The following is a 23,940-nucleotide window of genomic DNA, read 5'->3' as shown; positions in this document are numbered from 1 at the left end:
ATTATCTCATTTTACACATGAGAAAACCGAGGCACAGAACAAGTGTACCTCACTGGTAAGTGTCAGAGCTTAGATTCAAACGCAGAAGGGCCGATGCTAGAATATACTCTTTGAACCTCCACAATAGACTGATTCTCAAATTAGCTGGCTTTTTCTACCCTAACTTTACTGCAACTTCATTTACGAGTTGATAAATCATTATTCAAATTAACAACATAAAAGCATAAGAAACTTTCCTTCTTAAAATATTAAATATTTAGTTATATCAGAAAAAGGACAGATCCAGTTCTAACGTAAGTCTAATTAGTATATCCTTAAGAACAGTTCCCCAATATAGTTTCAATATTCACATTTTTCTCCCAAGATTATTTTTAGAACTTCACTCAAGTCTTTCTAAACATTTTCCTGTCTTTTATTTTTAACTGGTCATTTCTGTTAGCACTATGTTTGTCATTCAAATGTATTTTCAAGATTTGTACCATATCCAAACCAAAAAACACTTCACCTTTATAAGTGTCATTATATTTTATCATAAGAATATTATTTAAAAGGTAATTAGGAATATTTCTTAAAGTAATATTACCTGGCAGTAATCTAATTTTCTGAACCTGTGAGTCTTCTTTTAAACCCGGAAAAATAACCTTCAGAGTAAAATTCTGTTGAAAAAATTATTTTAATTAAATTTAAGTCCTAAATAAATACTTAAGTAATTTACTACCTCAATTCTGATTTACTTTTTGCTTTTCATTTTCATACCATTATAGAAATCTACTCAGCAAATTTATATTGACTAAAATTATCATATATATGTATGAAAGAGATGCAGGTGAAAAAACTGATTTATATTGCCTTCTTTATAGATAATACTATCTTTGAATTCAAAAGGCATAACCTCTGAATAATTATCAGAATTAGGATGGGCACTATAAAAAATGTGGAAAGTAGTGAAATGGAAATAACCCAATATCTAGACATATCTAAAAACAATGCAGTGTTCTAGATTAGATCCTGGAATAGAAAAATAATTGTGGAAAAACTGGGAAAATGTTAAAGCCCAGAGTTTTGTTAATAGTATTATATCAATGTTAACTTCTTAGTTTGGATAAATATATAATAGTTGTATAAGATGTTAGTAGAGGAAGCTGGGTGAAGAGTATATGTGAACTCTCTATACCATCTCTGAAACTCTTCTGTAAAACATAATTATTTCAAAATAAGAAGGTTTTTAAAATCTAGAAATCTTTTTAGCAAGTTTATCTTACTAAAGTCAAATTTTCCACACTTTTCAAGTTCTTTTTCCAGAAAAAGCTTAATTCAGAAAGATGTACAGAACTTGCTCTTTAATTTGATTAGGTTATACAATGCAGTATAGTATACAGTACTTAAACTTACATGCTCTATTTTAAACATTATTTTGATAGGGAAAATTTTTAAAATATATATTGAAGGTAATGATACAATGGAAAAAAAGTAACACAATACTTAAGTTACTAGCCACAGTGTTCACATTAGTCATATTAATCTATTAGCTACTTTATATACTTAACTGAAAAATTACCTTATTGGAGTTTGTCTTTACTATCTCTAACCTTATTCCTCCCAAAACACTTCCCTTATACAAATACCAAACCCAATACTTCTACAGAAGTGAGCTAAAGTTTCTCATATTTTTGTTCCTATTCTAAGAAAAACATTGAAAAATGAAAAAACTTACAGAGAAGAAAGAAGCAACATAGTACTAGATAACTGTTGTAAACGGCTTTGAATGCAAAAAGACTGGAATGAAAATGAAGACAGTTGAAAATATTTAATTCATAAACGTTTAACAAACAACAGCAGCAAATATGCTGGTCTTCTCAAGAGATGTAAATGGTAATGGTATGTCGGGTGACATGATCCTGATTAATTCCTAAGAACCTGACATTACTGTCATCTTGTCACAAAAATAGGTTTTTAAATTTCCAATTTCATTTTTACCATATAAGAAATAACATGCATTATAACATGTATGTACAATGCTTACCTTGCCTTGACAAGAGTTTACAGGGCCCTTAGCTGTAACACCTCGAATGACACAATTTGGGCCTTTGGTTATTTCTTCATAACGTAAAGATAAACCACTGGAAAAAATAAATTATTTTTTAACTTTCCCTCCATTACCTACAAATAAGCTGCAAATGTTCTTTTCTCTTTTCTTTCTTTTTTTTTTTCTAGCTGTGCCACATGGCTTGCAGGATCTTAGTTCCCTGACCAGGGACTGAACCCGGGCCCTCAGCAGTGAGAACACGAAGTCCTAACCACTGGACTGCCAGGGAATTCCTGCTGCAAATGTGTTTGTCTTCTCATATGACATTCTCATTTTTAATTCATTTTTCTAATAAAATTGTATTTTTTTAAAAGAGAGAAACAAATGAACAGAAGCAAATTCCCATGAGATTTTTACAAAGAAAAATGATCCAACAAGTATTAATAAGTGATACCATTCGTGCAGTGAGTAAAGATACAAGGTAGGAAACAATGAAATGCTAGACCATGTATACAGGCCAAAGAAAATGAAACATCCAAATCGATCAGGCTTAAAGATGTCTACAGACTTTGTCCTGGATTCTTTCAAATCCTTCACCCACAGGGATTTTAGAGACTTTCTGGCACCTATTAAACTGAATGGCAATTTTAGATAAAGTCCAAATAATTAAGTGCAGCCTTGTGCTAATGTAACCTTGCTAGAATGTATACTGAGACCCTCTAATCTACTACTATGAGTAATGTGATTCCTAAACCACCTTTGACCACCTGTAGATACTTACAGTGTCAACATTTTACTCTGTAAGGGGTAAGGTGATAAAAAAGGAGGAAAGATATACCATGATGGAGAAAAGACCTAATTTTTCTGAAGAATGAAATTAAATATTTAGATATTATCTGAATAAGCTGTAAAAATTAAATAACATGGCTTGTTTGAAAAAAGCTCTAAAGAGGCATGTAAGGTAAAATAAACTCCCTGAGAAAGATGGACATTAACCACAGACATCTACTTTCACTATCTCTTAAAGCCTCACTAATATAAGAACAAAGGGATTCCTTTTATTTACTTTTAAAGGCAAAGATATGGGAGGTATGGAAGAAGAGACAAGGACAATAGAAATTATCTGCTAGAAAAAAGGATAGACAAGTGGCAAATGACCTAGTAACTTCCCAAGAAAACTGAACTGTGAAACAGCAATGGAAGAAGCTCAAAACCAATATATACCACAGAATTCCCAGGTACCATTAAGGAACTGGTGTTATTAGGTACCCCTAGAAGCAGGGCCAAAAAGAAAGGCCAAAAAAAAAACAGGTGGGGGGTTGATTAAAATTTCGATCCCCAGATCTCCCCTCTCCACCTCTGGCAGATGACTGGAAAATTATTCTCTGAAAAGGTTTAAGCAGAGAATCTGTGAACCTGGGCACAAAAAGTAAGTCGCAGGAAAGGGTAAAATACTAAAAAGAATACAAGGGTAATCCTGAACGGACCGCATAGGGATACTGAGACCTTTTCATTCCCATTCCTACCCTAGTCTTGCTCTTGGACTGGCTAGGAACCTGGACAGGCTAGGAACCTGGACAGCCAAATTATTCCCCTCCAGGCAAGAGACTAAAGATTGTTCTTTGAGCAAACTACCCAGCCCAAGAAAAAGACCTCAAGATACAACAGGATTTCCCCCAACAAAATGTTACAGACAGATCATCCTGTAGTGGAGTTCACACTCAACAGCCTCTCCCAAACTCTCACACTCAACAGCCTCTCCCAAACTCCTATGTGCATTTTAGTTCTCCATCAGATATAAAAGCAGATGACCAAAGATTAACCAGATATATGAAGAAACAGATCAAAATCCAACAAATAAAAAGCAACTAACTTGGAGACAATAAACATTATCAGTGTAGGTAACCTTTTTTTAAAAACTACCATTTATTTATCAGCAAAAAAAAAAAAAATGTGTTACATTCATAAAACAAGAACAGAATCTACAAAAGAACATTCGGAGAACCAGGAAGAACACTTGGAAATTAAAAATACAGCAAAAGGAAAAACTCAATGGAAAGATATAAACATAAAATTGAGAAAGTCTGTCTAAAAGTAAAACAAAAACACAGAAAGATTAAGAAAAATGGAAAAATTAGGAAAATCAGAGAACCAGTCCCAAAGGTACATCATCAAATAAATAAGGATCCCCCCCTTCAAAAAAAGAGAAAACCGTGATGATGGAAGGTAGAAAATGAAGTACTTCAAATAATGAAGAGACCTATACAAAGATGTACCATTATAAAATTTTGCCCTGTTGAGAATTAAAAGTGGGTCCCTATAAGCTTCCAGACAGAATACATAGGAAACATAAAAAGGAAAGTTAATCAGAACAAGTTTAAATTTATCAGCAACAGGAGAAGCTAAAAGGCAAAAATGGAGCAATGTTTTTGTAATTTCGATGGAAAGTAGTGTTCAACTTTCAATTAAATCAATCAAGTAGAATACAGACATTTTCAGAGCAATAATTTTATCTTACATGTAAATCCTTTCTTAGGAAACTAGTGAATAATGTACTCCAGCAGAAGGTAAGGGACAAGGGATTCTTTCAAAATTGAAGACCCAGGGAAGGTTAAATGCTAAATAAAATAAGCTACTTAACAATCTCACAAATTCAGGAATGTTTCCTCAAGGACCTGAGAGCGAACTCTACGAAATTTAATCATCAATAAAGGTAAACCCCTATCTCCCAGTTTCCTGGGCCTAACTTCTGATCAATTGACTCCAAATTGCAAACTCTACTCCCAGTCATAAAGATACTTAGCAATTTTTCTTGAAAACATGAATGTGATAGATTTTATTTACTTACCCATGTAACAGAGTAAGATTTCCTTCCTTGCAATCTCTATCAGATTGTGATGAGAATAATCACATTCTGGTTTACTGATTATTCAATAACAAAATTGTCTTCTTTCTCTTCTACCTTTGTGAAGAAGTTTTCTAGCTTGACAGTAGGTTTTGTTTTTACTATATTTCCCCAACACAAAAGACAAAGGGTACTCCCAGGATGAAAGTGAAGGAAGATCACAGAAGGACAAATGTAACAAGCGTAAGAACAACTGATCCAGACCAGAGCACATGGCAAAGTTCCAAGAAAGATGTCTACAAGAGTATGAAACTGAGGGACTTCGCTGGTGGTGCAGTGATTAAGAATCCGCCTGCCCTTGCAGGGGACATGGGTTTGAGCCCTGGTCTGCGAAGATCCCACATGTCGTGGAGCAACTAAGCCCGTGAGCCACAACTACTGAGCCTGCGTACCACAACTACTGAAGCCTGCATGCCTAGAGCCCATACTCCACAACAAGAGAAGCCACCACAATAAGAAGCCCACGCACTGCAACGAAGAGTAGCCCCCACTCGCCGCAACTAGAGAAAGCCCACGTGTAGCGACGAAGACCCAATGCAGCCAAAAATAAATAAACAGAGAAAAAAATATGAAACTGATAGGTTATCTATGTACCAAGCATCTTGAGAAGAGACCAGGCAACTGGCAGAGAGTTACTTAGCAAAGAAAAAAAGAACAACAGTTGTGCAATGAAGAAAGTAATTAGCACTTACATAATCATAATAAAGCAAGCACTAAATACTGATCAAGCCAGAATACAACTTTAATGAAGAATGTGGGAATAGGAAGGAGGTTTATTTGTAATGTGAGTGGCAACAAGAGAGTGTGTCCTCATCTTCCATAAGTCAAGAGATAATGCTTAAAACTGAAGAATCAAGAAGTAACAATATAAAAGTTACTTAGAGGGCTTCCCTGGTGGCGCAGTGGTTGAGAGTCTGCCTGCCAATGCAGGGGATACAGGTTCGTGCCCCGGTCCGGGAAGATCCCACATGCCGCGGAGCAGCTGGGCCCGTGAGCCATGGCCGCTGGGCCTGCGCGTCCGGAGTCTGTGCTCCGCAACGGGACAGGCCACAACAGTGAGAGGCCCACACAGTGCAAAAAAAAAAAAAAAAAAAAAAAAGTTACTTAGATATGTGCAATAGGTACCAAAACATTCAAGTAAGAAAGCTGAAAGTGGTTCTGAGAAGTCGATTGTGGGTGGGGTGGAGAGGGCAGAGGAACTACTCTTTTTTTATATAAACCTCATCCAACTATTTGATTCTTTAGGCTACATGTGTGAATGATTTTTTGTTTAATTTAGTTAACACTGAGAAAAAAACAAACAAATTTACTGAAGGTAAATTCACATAGCCAGGCCACCAAGATTTTTTTTTAAGCCCCAAATCTTAATTACCAGTATGTACGTGTGATAGAGACTTTGTGTGTAAGAATGTCCTATCAAGGATAAGAAGGAAGTTTAATTGAAAACAGGGGTCAACTAATGCACAAATATTTTCCATTTGTGACTAGACATTATTTTTAGTGTTTCTTATTAAGCACATAGATGCTTAAGTATTCAACTCTTCCATTATGGTTTAATATTCAAATGAATATAATATGTCAAAATCACTTTTTGCAACTCATTTTCAATACTTTTTGTAACTCTGTTTTGTTTTTCAGGAACTTAACCATGGTATAAATCTGGACACTAAACTAGTCTGTGAGCTTCTAGAAGGCAAATACTATGCTCTTATTCACTTCTATATCTCCAGCTGGCAAATGCCTGGAATACAGTACGTAGTCAAATGATTAAAAGAGTGAACAATTACACCAACAGGGGAAAAAAGTACACGGCGATAGCAAAAGCATACATTAAAATGTGGGCCCAGGGACTTCCCTGGCAGTCTAGTGGTTAAAACTGCGCTCCCGCTGCAGGGGGCACGGGGTTCAATCCCTGGTTAAGGTATGATCCTGCGTGCCTCGCAGCGCGGCCAAAAAAAAACAGTGTCTCCAAAAACGACAAATTTGGCAGAAATTTGAAAAACAAGAATTCTTCCTAGGCACCTCAAAAAAAGGTAATGGAAAACAATGAACATCCTCAATTATATAACTGGACACATTGTTTTTCAGGGCTATTTTTTAATATAAGCCAATCATGTCACTCTATAGAGCTCTTAAGTAAAGGCAAATTCTAAGGAAGGACACAATTTCCATGGAAAGTGTAAACTTTATTGCTATGGTTTTAAAAGCAAACCAAAATAAATTTTATTAGCAGGTTAAAAACCTACCAGTAGGTAACCACTAAGTTTAAATGGCCATAATTTCTAAGCAAACAACAAAATAAACATGGTATGGTTTATAAAATTGCCAGGAGAAGTCATATTATACTTGCAAAAAGAAATGGACTAAGACAGAACTATATCAGTCTCACCCAAACAACTGTAACAGTAAATTCAGTCAAAACAAACTTTATTGAGGTAATGTATGTATGACACTACAGCCACAGAGAATAGACTGGGACTAAACAAATCCCCCAGATATCATAAAATATCCACTAAGCATTTTAAATAATAAATCTGAAGTTAACCGAACATAAATAATTTAAGCTAAAAAAAGAAAAAAGTGAATACTTAGCAAATATGAAAACTCAGATTACCTTGCTTCAAAAACTGGCTGAATATCAGTTGATAGTTGACTAGTATGACCAAATTCATCCTGAAACTCCAGAGGGATATTGAATGGGACTCCAACACGAAAAGGAGGATCCAAAGGACCAAATAAAAATTTCTCTGGTTTACCCTCTTAATAAAAAAAAATAAACATGAAAAGAAAATTCATCCGTCAGAAGATTCATTGTAGGTAGAAACATCCATTATATATATGGAAGATTAGACTACAATAAAGATGGCATTTTAAATCTGTGCAAAGTTTATATAAATTATATCTATAATCCACCTGTAAAAATAATAAAGCTAGAACTTTATCTCACACCATGTATAAAAGTCTAGAGATAGAGATAAATGTGTTTTCAAACTATGAAATTTTCGAATATAATAAAGGAATATGTTTATAATTTTATCATAGGAAAAACTAAGGCAAAACACAATACTCAACAGCTATACAACGATGTATTTGATAAAGTTCAAAATATTTTATTAGATACAAAGTTAACAGAGAAGCTCTATATGAGAAAGTACTTGCAACGTATGCAATAAAGGATTAAAATCCACAATACATTAAAACTTCCTATAAAGATAACAGTTTCAAGTCATCCCCTGGGAAATTATTAGAAATGCAAATTCGAGGGCTCACATCATCCTACTGAGTCAGAAACTCCAGGAGTGAGGCCCACCAGTCTGCATTTTAGTAAGCCCAGCAGGTGGTTCAGGTAAAACTTAAATTTGAGAACTACAGCTTTACACTATTAAAATAGGCATAGTAGGCACTTCCCTGGTGGCACACTGGTTAAGAATCCGCCTGCCAATGCAGGGGACACGGGATTGATCCCTGGTCTGGGAAGATCCCACATGCCACAGAGCAACTAAGCCCATGCACCACAATTACTGAGCCTGCACTCTAGAGCCTGTGAGCCATGACTGCTGAGTCCAAGTGCCACAACTACTGAAGCCGGCACGCCTAGAGCCCGTGCTCCACAACAAGAGAAGCAACTGCAGTGAGAAGCCTGCGCACCATAATGAAGAGTAGCCCTCGCTCCGTGCAACTAGAGAAAGCCCGTGCGCAGCAGCAGCAAAGACCCAGCACAGCCAAAAGTAAATAAAATAAATTTAAAAAAATTAAAAATAAAATGAAATAGGCATAGTAAAGGAACAGACTTTCACAGATGACAATGTCCAATAAAGGCTAGAAGAGGTACACAACCTAATAATTAAATAATTTAACCACCAACTAGGCTAAATATTATAATATAGGTTAGCCACGAATGAGCATAGGGAAACAAGAACCCTCAGTCTGTTGATGAGGGTACAAAACCTTTTGGGAGGGCAACCTGACAGTAAATATGTATAAAATGTTAAAGCACACACATTGCAGTTGGCAATTCTACTTCTTGGTATCCACTCTAGAGATATTCAAGCACTTGTACACAAAGCATCATAATTTTTTTCCGTATAGGAATGTGATTTGTAACAGCCAAAAACTTGGAAACACCTGAAATGTTCATCAAAGAAAACTGCTGAACTACAGCATGTCCGTACTGTAGAATGTTTCACAGGTGTATTTAAAGAACATGATCTGTATGTACAAAAAGGAACACTCCCCAAGGTGGTTGTCTGATTAGAGAAGGCAAGGTAATCACAGGCACTTAAATCAGCTCTCTAAAACCCCATAAAAATGTGGCACTACAGAGATTTTTTTCAAAGGGGCCTAAACCTACAAAAACAATGAACAAGAAAAAAGACAACAGTAACAGAATTTGAAAGCTGGAGAATATATGGGCAAGTATAACTGACTTAGCAGAAAGACTCAAGAAATCAAATCCTCAATCATCAACAAAGCAAGCAGGGAGCCAATTTAATTCACACTATATTAACACTCAAAAGTCTCAAGAATGGCTCTATCAAGTAGGAGTGAAATTGAAATAAAAAAGGAAGACTTGTTCAAGTTTGTTTGAGAAACAGTTCCTCAGATCCCACCCCTCAACACACAGAGCCAGTCAACTGCCTTCCTCATCTTCAGCAATATCTGGAAGGTTTCTTCTCCAGGAAAGGTTAAGAGTTGGTCCAAGGAGTAAGGGACACAGCACTACTGAAAGCATTACAGTTTACTGAAAATAGGAAAATCAAGTGAAAGATCAATACTGAACATGAGCAATCCCACAACTGGGCATATACCCTGAGAAAACCATAATTCAAAAAGAGTCACGTACCACAATGTTCACTGCAGCTCTATTTACAATAGCCAGGACATGGAAGCAACCTAAGTGTCCACCAACAGATGAATGGATAAAGAAGATGTGTACATATACACAATGGAATATTACTCAGCCATAAAAAGAAACAAAATTGAGTTATTTGTAGTGAGGTGGATGGACCTAGAGTCTGTCATACAGAGTGAAGTAAGTCAGAAAGAGAAAAACAAATACCGTATGCTAACACATATATATGGAATCTTAAAAAAAAAAAAAAAGGTTCTGAAGAAGCTAGGGGCAGGACAGGAATAAAGACACAGACATAGAGAATGGACTTGAGTACACAGGGAGGGGGAAGGGTAAGCTGGGACAAAGTGAGAGAGTGGCATGGACATATATACACTACCAAATGTAAAATAGATAGCTAGTGGGAAGCAGCCACATAGCACAGGGAGATCAGCTCAGTGCTTTGTGTCCACCTAGACAGGTGGGATAGGGAGGGTGGGAGGGAGACGCAAGAGGGAGGAGATATGAAGATATATGTATACGTACAGCTGATTCACTTTGTTATACAGCAGAAACTAACACACCACTGTAAAGCAATCATACTCCAATAAACATGTTAAAAAAATAAATACTGAATATGAAACCTCTAACAGTCTTCCCCAGCTTGGCTCCCCAAATGCTGGCACCCAGGTGTTTACACTCCACTCTGGGAAATCTGAACAGCCAAAGAGAAAAAAACCTAAAATTCTCTTATCATAATCTCCCCAAATGATATAAACACTCTCGAATGTTCTATTCTTAACTGTGTGCAAATAACTAGTAATGTAAGAGAGCATCTAATAGAAAGGACCCAGAGCAGACGTGTAAAAAAGCAACATGGAGGAAACAAGCTATGAATAAAGTTTGAAAGCGTCAAGAAAAAATGCCACTATTATTAATAGCCTCAGAGAATTAATAGATACTGAATCCATGAAGTTGGAGAAAATACTTTGAAAAGGGAATAACCAGAGAATATTTCAGAAACTAAAAAAATTATAGCAGAAAGGAAAAATTCAATAGAAAGTGTCGAACATCATGTTAAAGAAGTCTCTTGTAAAGTACAGAAATAAAACCAAGAGATGTAAAGCAGAAAAAACAGTATTAGTACACCAGTCAAGAGGTCCAACGTCTTAACACTAGATGTTGTAGAAAGAAAAAACAGAGTAGGAAATCAAAGTAACTCAAGAAAAATCCCTAGAATTTAAAATTTCAGAAATTGGGACCCCCCCACACACACAAAAAATTATCCTAACTTCTGGGGATTGCGGAAGAGGGAGAATAGGGGCGGTTGGACTGGGAGTGGAGAGTGTTTAACATGCAAAAGTTAGGAATCAGAATAACTTTAGACTCTACCAGTAACAAGGGAAGCTAGAAAACAATGATGCTTTCAAACGTTTATAAGGAATATGATTACCAAGCAGAATTATAAAGCCATTCTAAGACCAAGATGGTTATACAATTGGTCAAACATCTTTTATTAAATTACCTGTTTCCCTCTTGATTTAAAATGCCACCTTTAGCATACAGAGTTACATACTGGTGTTTTGCTTACCTTTGACAGAAAATTTAATTGCTTTAGATGGTAGTGGTCTTCCTGCATAAGTGTCTGCATTACTTTCATTCAGTACAACTTGTAATTTCAATGTATAATTCCCCAACTTTTGAATATTTTCTGGACAAATTAAGAAGAAATTAAAATTCAAGTAAATGTAATACTGATAGAATTTTTAACATTCAGAATAATAACTCACCCATTTTTTTAAACCAGTAAGGCCATTTTCCTCCATGTTGACTAATATGTGAAATGATTTCTTTATTTCCATTTGGAGCTTAATAAAAGAAAAAAATTTTGAGAAATTAAATATAGAACATGAATAAGAAATGTCACACTAGCATCAAATGTCTACCTGCTATACATTTTTTAAGGTAGTTTTGAAACCTCGAAAAATCTAAAGCTATCCTATTCAAGTCAATAGCATAATGAAAATTTATTCATTCAGCTGATTAAAATTCCTTTATTTCAATTCTTAAAAATGTATCTGTAAATAAGCTTAACTGGCACAAACAAAAGAATATAGAAATAATTTTCTTTTGACATTGAAAATCATTTCTTTAAAAGTTTTCTTAAAGAGGAAAATAGCATACTTTATTTACATAGAGTAATCTCTAAGACCTAGTGCTCTATTAAGAGAAAAAAGCAAGACCTAAAGTAGAAGAAAACAAATAGAAGGATGATATCACTTCTCTGAAATATTCCTTGTTATTTATTTTTGACTTTGGAATTACATGACTTAAAATATTCACAAAATAGAATTAAAATAAAGCAATTCATAAGCAAAACCAAAATGTAGGTAGGCGATATGACCATATTAAAAAATTTTTTTAAATTATTTCAACTGACTTCAACTTTAATAACTTTAAGGACAAATAGCGCTTCAAAGAAGTCAAATTTAATCTAATAGTACTATTAGTAATTTTATAAGTATCACTATTTTGAAACTATATTATAGGATAAAGCAGTAACTAACTGTTAATGTTGTTAAGAATCAAGATTTTCAACATAAAAGAAATGAAATCAAAGTGGTTAAATAAAAACTCAGAATATCGATATGAATTCATGTTTTTTCTTTTCCAAAAATATTCATGCTTAGCTATCAATCGAAAAGGCTTAGAAACAATTTCGCCCAGTGGCCATGAGCAATCCTAACACTCAGGCCTCTAAATGCCATTCCCCACTGAAAGGAGCGGGGACAAAGTTAGAGAGTAGCATGTACATATATACACTACCAAATGTAAAACTGATAGCTAGTGGGAAGCAGCCACACAGCACAGGGAGATCAGCTCGGTGCTTTGTGACCACTTAGAGGGGTGGGATAAGGAGGGTGGGAGGGAGACGTAAGAGGGAGGAGATATGGGGATATATGTATATGTATAGCTGATTTACTCTGTTATAAAGCAGAAACTAACACACCACTGTAAAGCAATTATACTCCAATAAAGATGTTAAAAAAAGAGTAATGGGTGAATTGAGGTTTAGGGTAAACATGTACAAGAAGATTCTAGGATGTCTTGAGCCAGAAAGCAAGAAAGCTCAAATCAAAGACAAAAAGGGTCTTATCAAGAGGACAGAGGAGCAAACATGAAAGCACATCAAAATCAAGGAAGCATGTCAAATCTATAAAACCCCATACATTCAGAAAAACACATTTATAAAAATCAAAAATAAACAGTCTCTGAGCACCACAGTACTGTACCAATTCCTGACTGGTAATTTGCAATTAAAGAAAAAGGATTAAGCCTTTATACTGCCTTTCCTATAAAAGCTGTGTTTCAGAGTAAACCAATGACCCTAACTGAAATTTATTACTAACAAATAAACTAGGAAGGATAATAAACTGGGATAATAAATTAGGAAGAAATAAAAGAATGAGGGGATCACCATTTTGCATACCAAATAACTAAGCAAAAATCATTAATGGATGAAACCATTACATCACGGATGAAAGGAGAACTTTATAATCATATTAGCCAAGTGAATTCAATAATCCATTTTAGCAGCACTAAAAGTAGGACAATTAATTACAGTCATCAAACGCCTCTTGATGTAATACCCTAAGAAACACAAATTCGCTATGGAGTATGGATTCTTGCTTTAGGGGGGAAAAGTGGTGAACCTAAATCTGTTTAAGCTTTTGGGGTGATTTCCAGTCTTCAGGAAATAGAACAAACAATGGAACAAGTTAAATGACATTCCAAAGAAACAAATATGTGGAACACTCTACAGTAAAGTGTACATTTAAAAAATAATTGAAATGGTAAATCTATTATATATACTTTAACAAAAAAAAATCTTCTAATTAAAAAATATATATATATACAGGCAGACCTTAGAGATATTGCAGGTTTGGCTTCAGACCACCACAACAAAACAAGTATCGCAATAAAGCAAATCACATAAATTTTTCCGTTTCCCAGTGCATATAAAAGTTATGTTTACACTATACTGTAGTCTACTGAGTGTGCAAGAGCATTATTTCTTTAAAAAAATAAAATGTTCATATCTCAATTAAAAAGTACTTTATTGCTAAAAAATGCTAACCTTCATCTGAGCCTTCAGCAAGTTGTAGTAATAACATCAAATATCACTAATCACAGATCACTGTAACAAATATAATAATGAAAAAGTTTGAAATGTTGCCAGAATGACCAAAATGTGACACAGAGACATTAAGTGAGCAAATACCATTGGGAAAATGGCATTAATAGACTTGCTCAACACAGAGTTTCCATAAACCTTCAATCTGTAAAAAAATGCAGTATCTGCAAATGGCAATAAAGCAAAGCACAATTAAACAAGGTATGCCTGTGTGTATTTTTGGTTTTGGTTTTAAATAAGACAGAGGCAGGAGGGTCAGAGTCACAGAGAGGCTGGAAGATGCTACACTGCTGGCTTTGAAGATGGAAGGGGCCACAAGCCAAGGAATGTGGGTGGCTTCTAGGAGTGGAAAAGGCGAGCCTTCCCTAGAACCTCCAGAAGGAACACTATCCTGCTGACACTTTGATTTTAGCACAGTGAAGTCCACCTGGGACGGATGACCTAGAGAACTGTAAGATAATAAATATATGTTGTTTTAAGCCATCAAAAAAAGTTGGAGAAATATAAAATAGAGTGTCACAGAGGCCAAAAATAAGAGTACTGCAGTAAAATTAGTCAAACTGTTCACTGCTGCCGAGGCTAGCAAGACATTTATGCAATGAAAGTATACATGACCATTGACTAGTTTATAAATGTTGGAAATAAACGCATAGTGAATAAAACGTCTTTAAACATCTTTAAAATCCATGGACCAGACATGCAACATATAGTGATAGAACAATTACTGAAAATATAAATTGAAAATACTTTCAGGCAGTCAAGACAAAAACAACAAAGAAAACCGTAATTCAAAAAGAGTCATGTACCAAAATGTTCATTGCAGCTGTATTTACAATAGCCAGGACATGGAAGCAACGTAAGTGTCCACCAACAGATGAATGGATAAAGAAGATGTGTACATATACACAATGGAATATTACTCAGCCATAAAAAGAAACAAAATTGAGTTATTTGTAGTCAGGTGGATGGACCCAGAGTCTGTCATACAGAGTGAAGTAATAAGTCAGAAAGAGAAAAACAAATACCGTATGCTAACACATATATATGGAATCTTAAAAGAAAAAAAAAAAAGGTTCTGAAGAAGCTAGGGGCAGGACAGGAATAAAGACACAGACATAGAGAATGGACTTGAGTACACAGGGAGGGGGAAGGGTAAGCTGGGACCAAGTGAGAGAGTGGCATGGACATACATACACTACCAAATGTAAAATAGATAGCTAGTGGGAAGCAGCCGCATAGCACAGGGAGATCAGCTCGGAGATCAGCTCCGTGCTTTGTGACCACCTAGAGGGGAGGGATAGGGAGGATGGGAGGGAGGTAGACGCAAGAGGGAAGAGATATGGGAACATATGTATATGTATAGTTGATTCACTTTGTTATAAAGCAGAAACTAACACACCATAGTAAAGCGATTATACGCCAATAAAGATGTTAAAAAACACAAAAAACAACAGACAAGTTAACAAACAAGGTGATTCAAGTTAGGAAAATACAAGATGAGCAATAATATGCAGTTCTTTTCCTTTACCAAAGAGTGGGCCAGGATTCTCAACTGAAACAAGTACTTCTGGCCCATAGGTTCAGAGACACAGTATTTTTGATTGAGAAGGGATCATAAGGATTATCCAATCAAAATTCCTATTGTACAAACTACTACATGTATGCACATCATATCTTTATTTTAGCCCACAGCTACCTACATAGGAAAATTCAGAATAAAATGTTAAAAAAAAAACCCTCAGAAAACAATTGATTTTTTTTAATGTGAATTATTCACACCTTTGAAACTCCTAACTTTAAACAAATGTACTATCTATCAGATTGCTAGCTCATAATTACACAAAGATATTAAAACATATGTTATATATTTAAGAACAACAATAAAGATCCAAATTAGTTTGTATACTTACAGTGTAGTATAACTTTGAGCTCAACCAGGAGTTTCTTTGACCCTCCATGACTTGTTCCTGGAAGCTTTTGCATTGCTTCCCCCTTTTTATTCAATATTTCAATTCTTAATGCACCTATCAGTCCAAAATTAAAAATAAGAATGTCTCAGTCACACCCAAAGAATCTGATGAATCTGCTAGGTCTTCACACAGCACTTTAATTTTTCATGGTCTTTTACTATGAAATGTAAGATGTAAGAAAAGCATTTTTTCAGTATTTAAAAACAAACAAACACACACAAAAAACCCAAAAACATACCAATGGGGGTTCCAGCAGGCCTAATCTCATTTGGCAATAATTCATCTCCTTCAGGCCAAGTTACTGACAATCTATCAGGGAGCCTATTATGAAACCAGCATATTAATTATTCATGAACTGTGTTAATTATGGTCTTATTTTTAAAAATAATAGTTACTAGAAATTTTAATATTTATTTCTAATTTTTTTTGACAGGTTAAATCTGAAATCCTGAATGATTAATACTGTAAACATTTCCTTCTCCTCAACCACTGTTGTGGTTACAGAGTAAGACAAAATCTCCTGGTGTTAAGAGCCAGGAACTGTGGTTTTTTGAGATTTTTCTATTCATTTATAGTACAAGCTACCTTTGGGAGACAGGATAAACTCTACAAATAAAAGAATTACCAGTGAGATTCAGTAGGAATCACAATGACTACGTCATTAGCTATACAAGAGCCACAAACCCTTTTATTTTTCGATTTCCTTTTACTTCTTTTGTACTAATCTTTATCTCTCAGCAGTTACTACCATTTTCTTCTAGCTGTAGGCCAAAGTTTTTTTTTTTCTTTAACAAACTTAATCATAGTGCTGATAACAGTGACACTGTAGATATAAGATTTCCTCATTTTTCTATGAAATACAGGATTCTGTTTTTATAACAGAGAGCTCTCAGGTTTTTTTTAACAGCAAGAAGTTTGTCACAATACACACATCTAAGACTACAAGTGCCCAAATAGAAGAGCATAACGACACACTCAATAACTGCTAAAAGGACAATTCCTCTTGATTTTTCTTGTTATTTTTTACCATATGCATCTTGAAATGTAAATTACCTTGCCATTTCATCTTCTACATATTTTTTCACAGCTTTCTCAGCAACTGTCCTATCCAGCTTTGCAATTGGCACAGTTTTTATTTCATCATACAGTGCCTGAGGTTCCTGAATAAATAAAATTTACACCAATATTTAAAAAAAACTATTTAAGTATAGTTGCAACAAGAACATTTCTTCCAAAGAAACATATTTTTACCCTAGTTAAGTATATAAATCATAATAGCTATTATTACATTATACCACAGTGTTTACTTCCATTTTTCATGTAAACTCCTTAGGCCTAATTAAATAGGCCTTAGGCCATTCAAATTTTAACAAGAGCATAGTATAAGGATAAAACCAGTTCTAGTTTTGAAGTTTTTCATTCTTGAGATAGAAGTCCGGCTCCAATGTTTATGTTTGTGGGCCTTGGATGAAATGTGCACTTTACAAAATTACTGTGTTAACTAGCAATAATATATGTAACATTAATTAAACACTGGGCACACAGATGTTGTTCTATAGATTATTAAAAACATCAAATGTGAAACATAAAAATTCATGCTACCACTACTTTAACCAATGGAAAAGCCAAATACGAGGCAAAACAGAATACCGTATCTTTATTTTAACAATTAAGCAAAAGAACATAGTACCAAGAGACTGAAGAAATATTTTTTGTTATTTGGGGGTCTTACCATTGCAATTTGAACCTCTCCTCCTGTAGCATATACTTCTCCATCATGATCACCATAAAGAAAAAATTTTACAATGCTTCCATAAAAGAGAGGAAGTGTCTTGATTGTCTTGACCTAATATTTAGTTTTAAAACAAGGATTTAGTATTAATATTTACTTTTAGAAAAACAGGTTTAACAATTACTTAACAGAACTACGTTATGCAAGGGGAAAACTCAGCATCTATCATTAGAAAAATTAACAAAAAAAGCATTCTAATATTCTAATAAAGTTATATTTGTGAAGTTCTCCACTTATTTGTAACATATCTTTGAAAAGACACAGTGGCTTCTTCATACAAAAATGTCATCGCTATGCATGTGTCTAAAATGCCCAAAGCCTTCCAAATCAATTATTATTAATGCAAGTTATCTCAAACCCCCATAAATGTTCCTTGCAGACTGTGAACGGTGACTTACAAAGTCATCATTTATTTCAAATAAATTAGCTCAAAACTTGCCTATAATGTATTTCTTCTCCTTACTTGGCTTGAAAAATCTAAGAGTAATTTCCATTAGTCCAATTCAAAACTTCCCAACTACAAGGACAACAAAAATTTACACCCAACCTACCTTCCAGCCTCATTTCATTTCTGAACTATTTCTCCTCACACACACAATAGGTTGCAGCAACCCAACTCTGTTGCTTGCGGTTTCCCTGCATTTACCTGTCTTTGTCTGTGCTCAGATTATCTTCTCTGAGAAAGCGTTTCACTTGACTACCACACAGAATTTGACAAAACTGATCACTCCCTCCTTGTAACTCTTCACAAATACCTTATTCTCCTGGTTCCCTTCTATCTCACTATCTTATCCCTTTCAATTCTCCTTTGTCAGCTCCTCCTCCTTGTTTTCCTAACCTCTAAATGTTGGAAAAGCAAGCTGTAGCTACACACACTACTTCGAGGTGACCGCATCTGATTCCAAAGCTTTCGATATATGATGATGAGAGTGTCACATTTGTGCATTTATTACCTTCATAATTACCTCTGCAAACCTGAGCCTTTACCTCTTTCAAGTTCCATACACATGCCACTTCATGCACAAAGAATTGCATGATACACCCTCTTCTCCGAGGCCAATCCGAAGTCAGAAAATTCTCTCCTAAACCATGAGCACTATTCATTCTCTTTTCATAGCACTTGCCCCCTTCTTACCTATGATTATCTGCTTAGGTTATCTCTGTTTTCAGGCTGTAACAGCCTGAAGAACAAAGGACATCCCCTAGACCTCTGCATTCTCCACAATGCAGTCAATAGCACAGTAACTCACGAGCAGCACTCAATAAAAATTTGCTGAAAAATAATTTCTCCATATCACAATTAAAAAAACAAAATGGAATTCTCCATTTGAGTAAAGTTTAGTGCAAGAAACAATAAAAACCTTGTTAATTGAGCCTTTGGCAAAAATCAAGTTTTTTATAAAATGTCCTGTTAAATTACATAATTAAAATCCGTTTGGCCTTTTCGTTCTTTTCTGGCTCCCAAGGAGCCAAGAGTAAATATATTATTTTTGGTTGTTGATAAATTCTAATACATCTAATTTAGTTTCAAATTCTACTAAAAATTAAATCTAAAAATAAGTTAAACTTACCAGTTGTCCTGCTTTGTATATTTTTCCATCCCATTCTATTGCTGAATAAGTCGCCCAGGGGCCCTGCTTTTTAGAAGGAAGATCAGGACGTGTAATTATTCCTTTAAAAAGTGTAAATTTTATTTGTTTGTCATACTTTTCATGACAGTCCTTCAGCCATAGAGCAAATTCTCTGTCAATTTTCATTCGCTGCTCCTGTAAAATTTTAAAATGTTCTATGAAATATAGCTACTAATAAACAAATACAACCACAGACACTTCTCATTCATTTCATTTTTCCTTTCACATACCTGCCCACCCCAGAAAATCTAATAAAAGACTAAAATATTTTGCTGGATCCTTCTCCCATATGAATTTAGATTTCTATCAAAGACATTACTAAAGAAAGAAAAATCTTTGCTACACCCTTGGGTCCAAGGTCTTAATGGTCAATATCAACAAAGATTTGCTTCCCTGTTTTAAATCCTAGGATATACCAAAAAATGACAAACACTGGCTGCCTAGGATAAGGAGAACTAGCTGATTAGGGGAAAAGGGTAAGTGGAAGTCTTCTTACTGTGAACGATGCACATTCTCAATAGGGCAATAAAAATATCTTTTTATGTATCAGGCACAGATTTAAATACATATAGTACTTAAACATATATATGGTATATCTATGGTATTAAAATGTCATTGTGGGGAGTGATTAGGGGGAGAAAAGGTCAAAAAAGCTCTTTTTATAAAGTGATAGTGAAAAAAAGGTTGACAATCATTGCTATGCAAAACACATCTTTCCTTTTAATTATGTATTATATATCTATATTTATTCAGAAAATAAATCATAAAATAAAAATTGTTTTCTAATAATATATAAGAAAAAAATGTGCTATTGCTTATCATTCTTCACCCTGATGGGAGACAGTATAGAGATTTACATTCCAGCGTAAGGTGCTATATACTTGTTTAATGCTTATCTTTAGGAGAATGAGTAGGGAAGATAATCTTTACATAACACGCTTTCACAGAAGACTTTGCATAAAGTTATAGAAGTTCATTTCCCCCTATATATCTTATTCCACAATATACCATTTCCAAATGAAAATGGGGCAAAACTAAAACTGATTTCAGCTTAAGTTTTTGCAGCTTATAGTCAAAGGGCCAGTATGTTAATCATTAAAAAGAAAAAACTTTTGGTTTTAAAAAGTTATTTGAATAAGAAGTAACATGTACATTGTAAACACTCAAAAATGGCATATACCTTCAAGGAAATCTTCCCCCTAATCTGTTCCCAGGTACCAACTCCTTCCTGAATCAGCAAATTACTGTTATCACTTTGTCAACTTGACAAGAATATTAAAATTATTAACTAGGAATGGGATAGTCCGCCTACCAAATTTTTATGCTGTATTTCAATGTACAGCCCTCGTATTCGATAAAAGTATATAAGACTCAGTATCTTTTTATTAAGAGCAAAATGAATTTCAACATGTTGTAGGGATGACTGACTATAAATACTGTGTGTCATGTATTGTGCTTATTGCTTAAGCAATTTTAAATTCAGAATAAATGCATCCATCTCTTGGCAACTTAACATTAAACTACTGAAAGAGTAGCATCAAGTAAGTTTCTGAGGTGCTTAGGTAGAATAAAAGTACACTAGTTCTATCCTATTTTTTAAAAAATTTATCACTTTTTCTATTGATTAATGTAGATTTTAATACTGATCAATCTAACAGCACCTTTTAGCCCGAAGTATTTCATAGTTCTACCTCAATTTTACCCCCAAGATTAGATTAAAATTGCATATTTAGGTTATTAATATATAAACACAGCTTTTGTATTAGATAAAATTGTTCTTATATGCTCTTATCAAATGGACATGGTTCTGTAGCTTCTATTTACTATGTCAAGGTACTGATGAAGATCTGATAAAAGATCTGTAAATTTTACCTGAACAAGATCTAATCAATTTGAAATTTTTGAGTGAACACATAAATGCTCATGAATGAAAATTTATATTCCAGATTAAATAAAAAGTATGCAAATTGTCAGTACAAATCTACACTACTAGTGACTTTTGTTGTACTTAAAATAGAACACTTGCAAATATTCAAAATTTGATACTTAAAACCATACCTGTCCATTTAAAATCCTTGTAAAAAGGGTGTTCTTATCTTTCAATTTTAGCTCAAGATCCATAAAGGTCAGTTTATTTGTGCTGACCTGGAATTTGTCATTAGTGAATAATGCACCAGATATCCTATTGTAGCACTCAATCGGTGCAAGCCCTCTCTTCTTAGGAGGAGTACACCAGTCAAAGCTTGAACAGAACAAAGTATTAGTTAGTAAAAAGATTAGATCACAAAACAATATAATTTCAGCAAAAATCAGAACTTACTCTTCAACAGATGTATATGGTATTAGTCGTCCATTCCAAAAACATTCAAAAATAGGTCTTTTCCCTCTTGCTGCTTTCTCAAGTATGAAACAGTCATCATCATCATCTTCATCTTTTAATTCTAGAACAAAGGAATATTGGAACAAAATGTTTATTGCTATAAAGTATACGCAATTTTTACCACTGAGAAATCAATTTCTGTAAGTGAAATGTTAAAGCTACTTCAGAGAAATGGTAACAAAAAATCTTATGATCTTTAACATTGCATTCTATAAAATCGAAAGGTGGCTTTATTCTGTTTGCCCTCAAAAAGGCAGATTTTCAAAGTGGTTCCACATTACCAATAGTGTTTCTCATTACAAAGTCAATAATTGCTAACATACTAATCCATCTGTGTTAGGAGTACTATAGTAGCTACTGAGCCTGCAATCTTTAAAACCTATTTATAAATATGGGAGCTTGAATCCTGTACCTAAACCACAAGCTTCACAACTCTGTCACAACCAGTTTACTTACATAAAAATCATCTGGAAAATCTACAGTATCGAGCAACAGCAAGTTTGCCTAGCTTGGACAAATTAATAACACTGAATGTAAGTTTACTTTATGATACAGCTAGAATTATAACCTATGTTATAAAGCTCAACTGTCTACATTTTTATGTTTGTTAGTAATACATTTTCATATATTTAGATAAATTAGATTCAAACATCATGATCCTGACATAGTAATACCTCAGTTATTCTGGCATTAAGTCATTCCCCCCACCCCCAATAAAGCCTTCTTCTCCCAAAAAAACCCTCACAAGTCCATCACAAGTAAATATTCCTTTCAATCACACCATTTCACTTGCTCTTAGAGAACCCCTCTGATCTCATTCAACTTACTGGCTATTATTTTAAGACATCATTTGAAGAACTTTATCTTTTTGTCTATAAGCATGCAAAAATTACAAATGGCAAATGAAAAACATGCTAGAGACTTCACGGGAGGGAAGGTCACTGAGTAATAACATGTATGAGCACTTACTAAAGAAAGTCAGGCACTATTCTGAGGACTTGAAGCAGTTTCTTATTCAACCCTCACAACACATCTATGAGGCAAGAATTATTACCCCCCCAACTTTACAGATACTGAGGCAGGCGGTACTTTGTCAAAGTTTACACAAAGTCGCAAAGATAAGATTCAAATCAGGAAATCTGGTTCCAAAACCTACAATATTAAGGCTATACTAAAGAATTATTCTGAATGAGAAAATTTAATACTGTTAATCTATGAAAATTCAATGCCATCTCAATAATACCAGTAGGATTTTTTTAAAGTGAAAGTACAGTACAAAGTGATTCCAAAGTTTATCCAGAAGAGCAAAAGATTAAGCATTAAGAATTTTCTCAAAAAAGAACAATAGTGTCTTGCCCTATAGATATCAATATACAGTATAAAGGACAAGAGAGTATCATTACTCATGTATAAAAACACAAAATAGGGACTTCCCTGGTGGTACAGTGGTTGCCACAGTGGTGGCACTCTGCCTGCCAATGCAGGGCACATAGGTTCGAGCCCTGGTCCAGGAAGATCCCACATGTCGCGGAGCAACTAAGCCCGTGAGCCACAACTACCGAGCCTGCACTCTAGAGCCTGCGAGCCACAACTACTGAGCCCACATGCCACAACTACTGAAGCCCGCGCACCTAGAGCCCGTGCTCCACAACAAGAGAAGCCACCGCAGTGAGAAGCCTGCACACCGCAACAAAGAGTAGCCCCCACTCACAGCAACAAAGACCCAACACAGCCATAAATAAATAAACAAATAAATAAATTTATAATAAATAAATAAATACACAAACTAGATCAATTCCTTATAGTAAAAAATCCGGATCTATGCACTTATGGGAACTTTGTATTATTATGAAAGTGATATTTAAACTATTACAAAAATCATAACGTTCAATAATTGGTGCTAGGAAACTGGAAACCCACAGGGAAAATATTAAGTTAACCCACACACAAAAAAGATTAGAGATGTGTTAAAGATGTAAACATAAAATGATTAAGAAAAAAAACCACAGGATCTTTTTTATAATCTTGAGGTATAAGATACCTTTCTATAGCAAGGCAAAAATCAGAAAGCATAAAGAAAAAACTAGTGTGACTAAGTGAAGTTTAAAACTACTTTATAAATACCTACAAAGATAACAGGAAGACAACATGGAGAATATATAAAGGATTACTATGCAGTATATAGCTAAAAATTCACTTCAGGAAGAGAT

At 34.6% G+C, this 23,940-nt stretch overlaps 1 protein-coding gene across 1 annotated transcript in view; it reads right to left on the bottom strand.

The window, feature by feature from the left end:
* Window positions 1-23,940, bottom strand: part of SMCHD1 (structural maintenance of chromosomes flexible hinge domain containing 1) — a 128,846-nt gene that overhangs the window by 65,894 nt on the left and 39,012 nt on the right. The window contains exons 11-22 of the mRNA XM_067699586.1: window positions 21,671-21,791; window positions 21,409-21,592; window positions 19,291-19,485; window positions 17,660-17,773; window positions 16,981-17,087; window positions 16,166-16,248; window positions 15,868-15,981; window positions 11,553-11,630; window positions 11,354-11,473; window positions 7,546-7,690; window positions 2,024-2,120; window positions 584-656 (exon numbers count right to left, since the gene is read on the bottom strand). Coding sequence (XP_067555687.1) covers window positions 584-656; window positions 2,024-2,120; window positions 7,546-7,690; window positions 11,354-11,473; window positions 11,553-11,630; window positions 15,868-15,981; window positions 16,166-16,248; window positions 16,981-17,087; window positions 17,660-17,773; window positions 19,291-19,485; window positions 21,409-21,592; window positions 21,671-21,791 — 1,431 coding nt within the window. The remainder of the gene's footprint in view (window positions 1-583; window positions 657-2,023; window positions 2,121-7,545; window positions 7,691-11,353; window positions 11,474-11,552; window positions 11,631-15,867; window positions 15,982-16,165; window positions 16,249-16,980; window positions 17,088-17,659; window positions 17,774-19,290; window positions 19,486-21,408; window positions 21,593-21,670; window positions 21,792-23,940) is intronic.

Source organism: Pseudorca crassidens, chromosome 12 (assembly GCF_039906515.1).
Source record: "Pseudorca crassidens isolate mPseCra1 chromosome 12, mPseCra1.hap1, whole genome shotgun sequence".
NCBI lineage: Eukaryota > Metazoa > Chordata > Mammalia > Artiodactyla > Delphinidae > Pseudorca > Pseudorca crassidens.
Note: the sequence above shows the minus strand (reverse complement) of the source record. Positions and strands in the feature narration are given on the sequence as shown.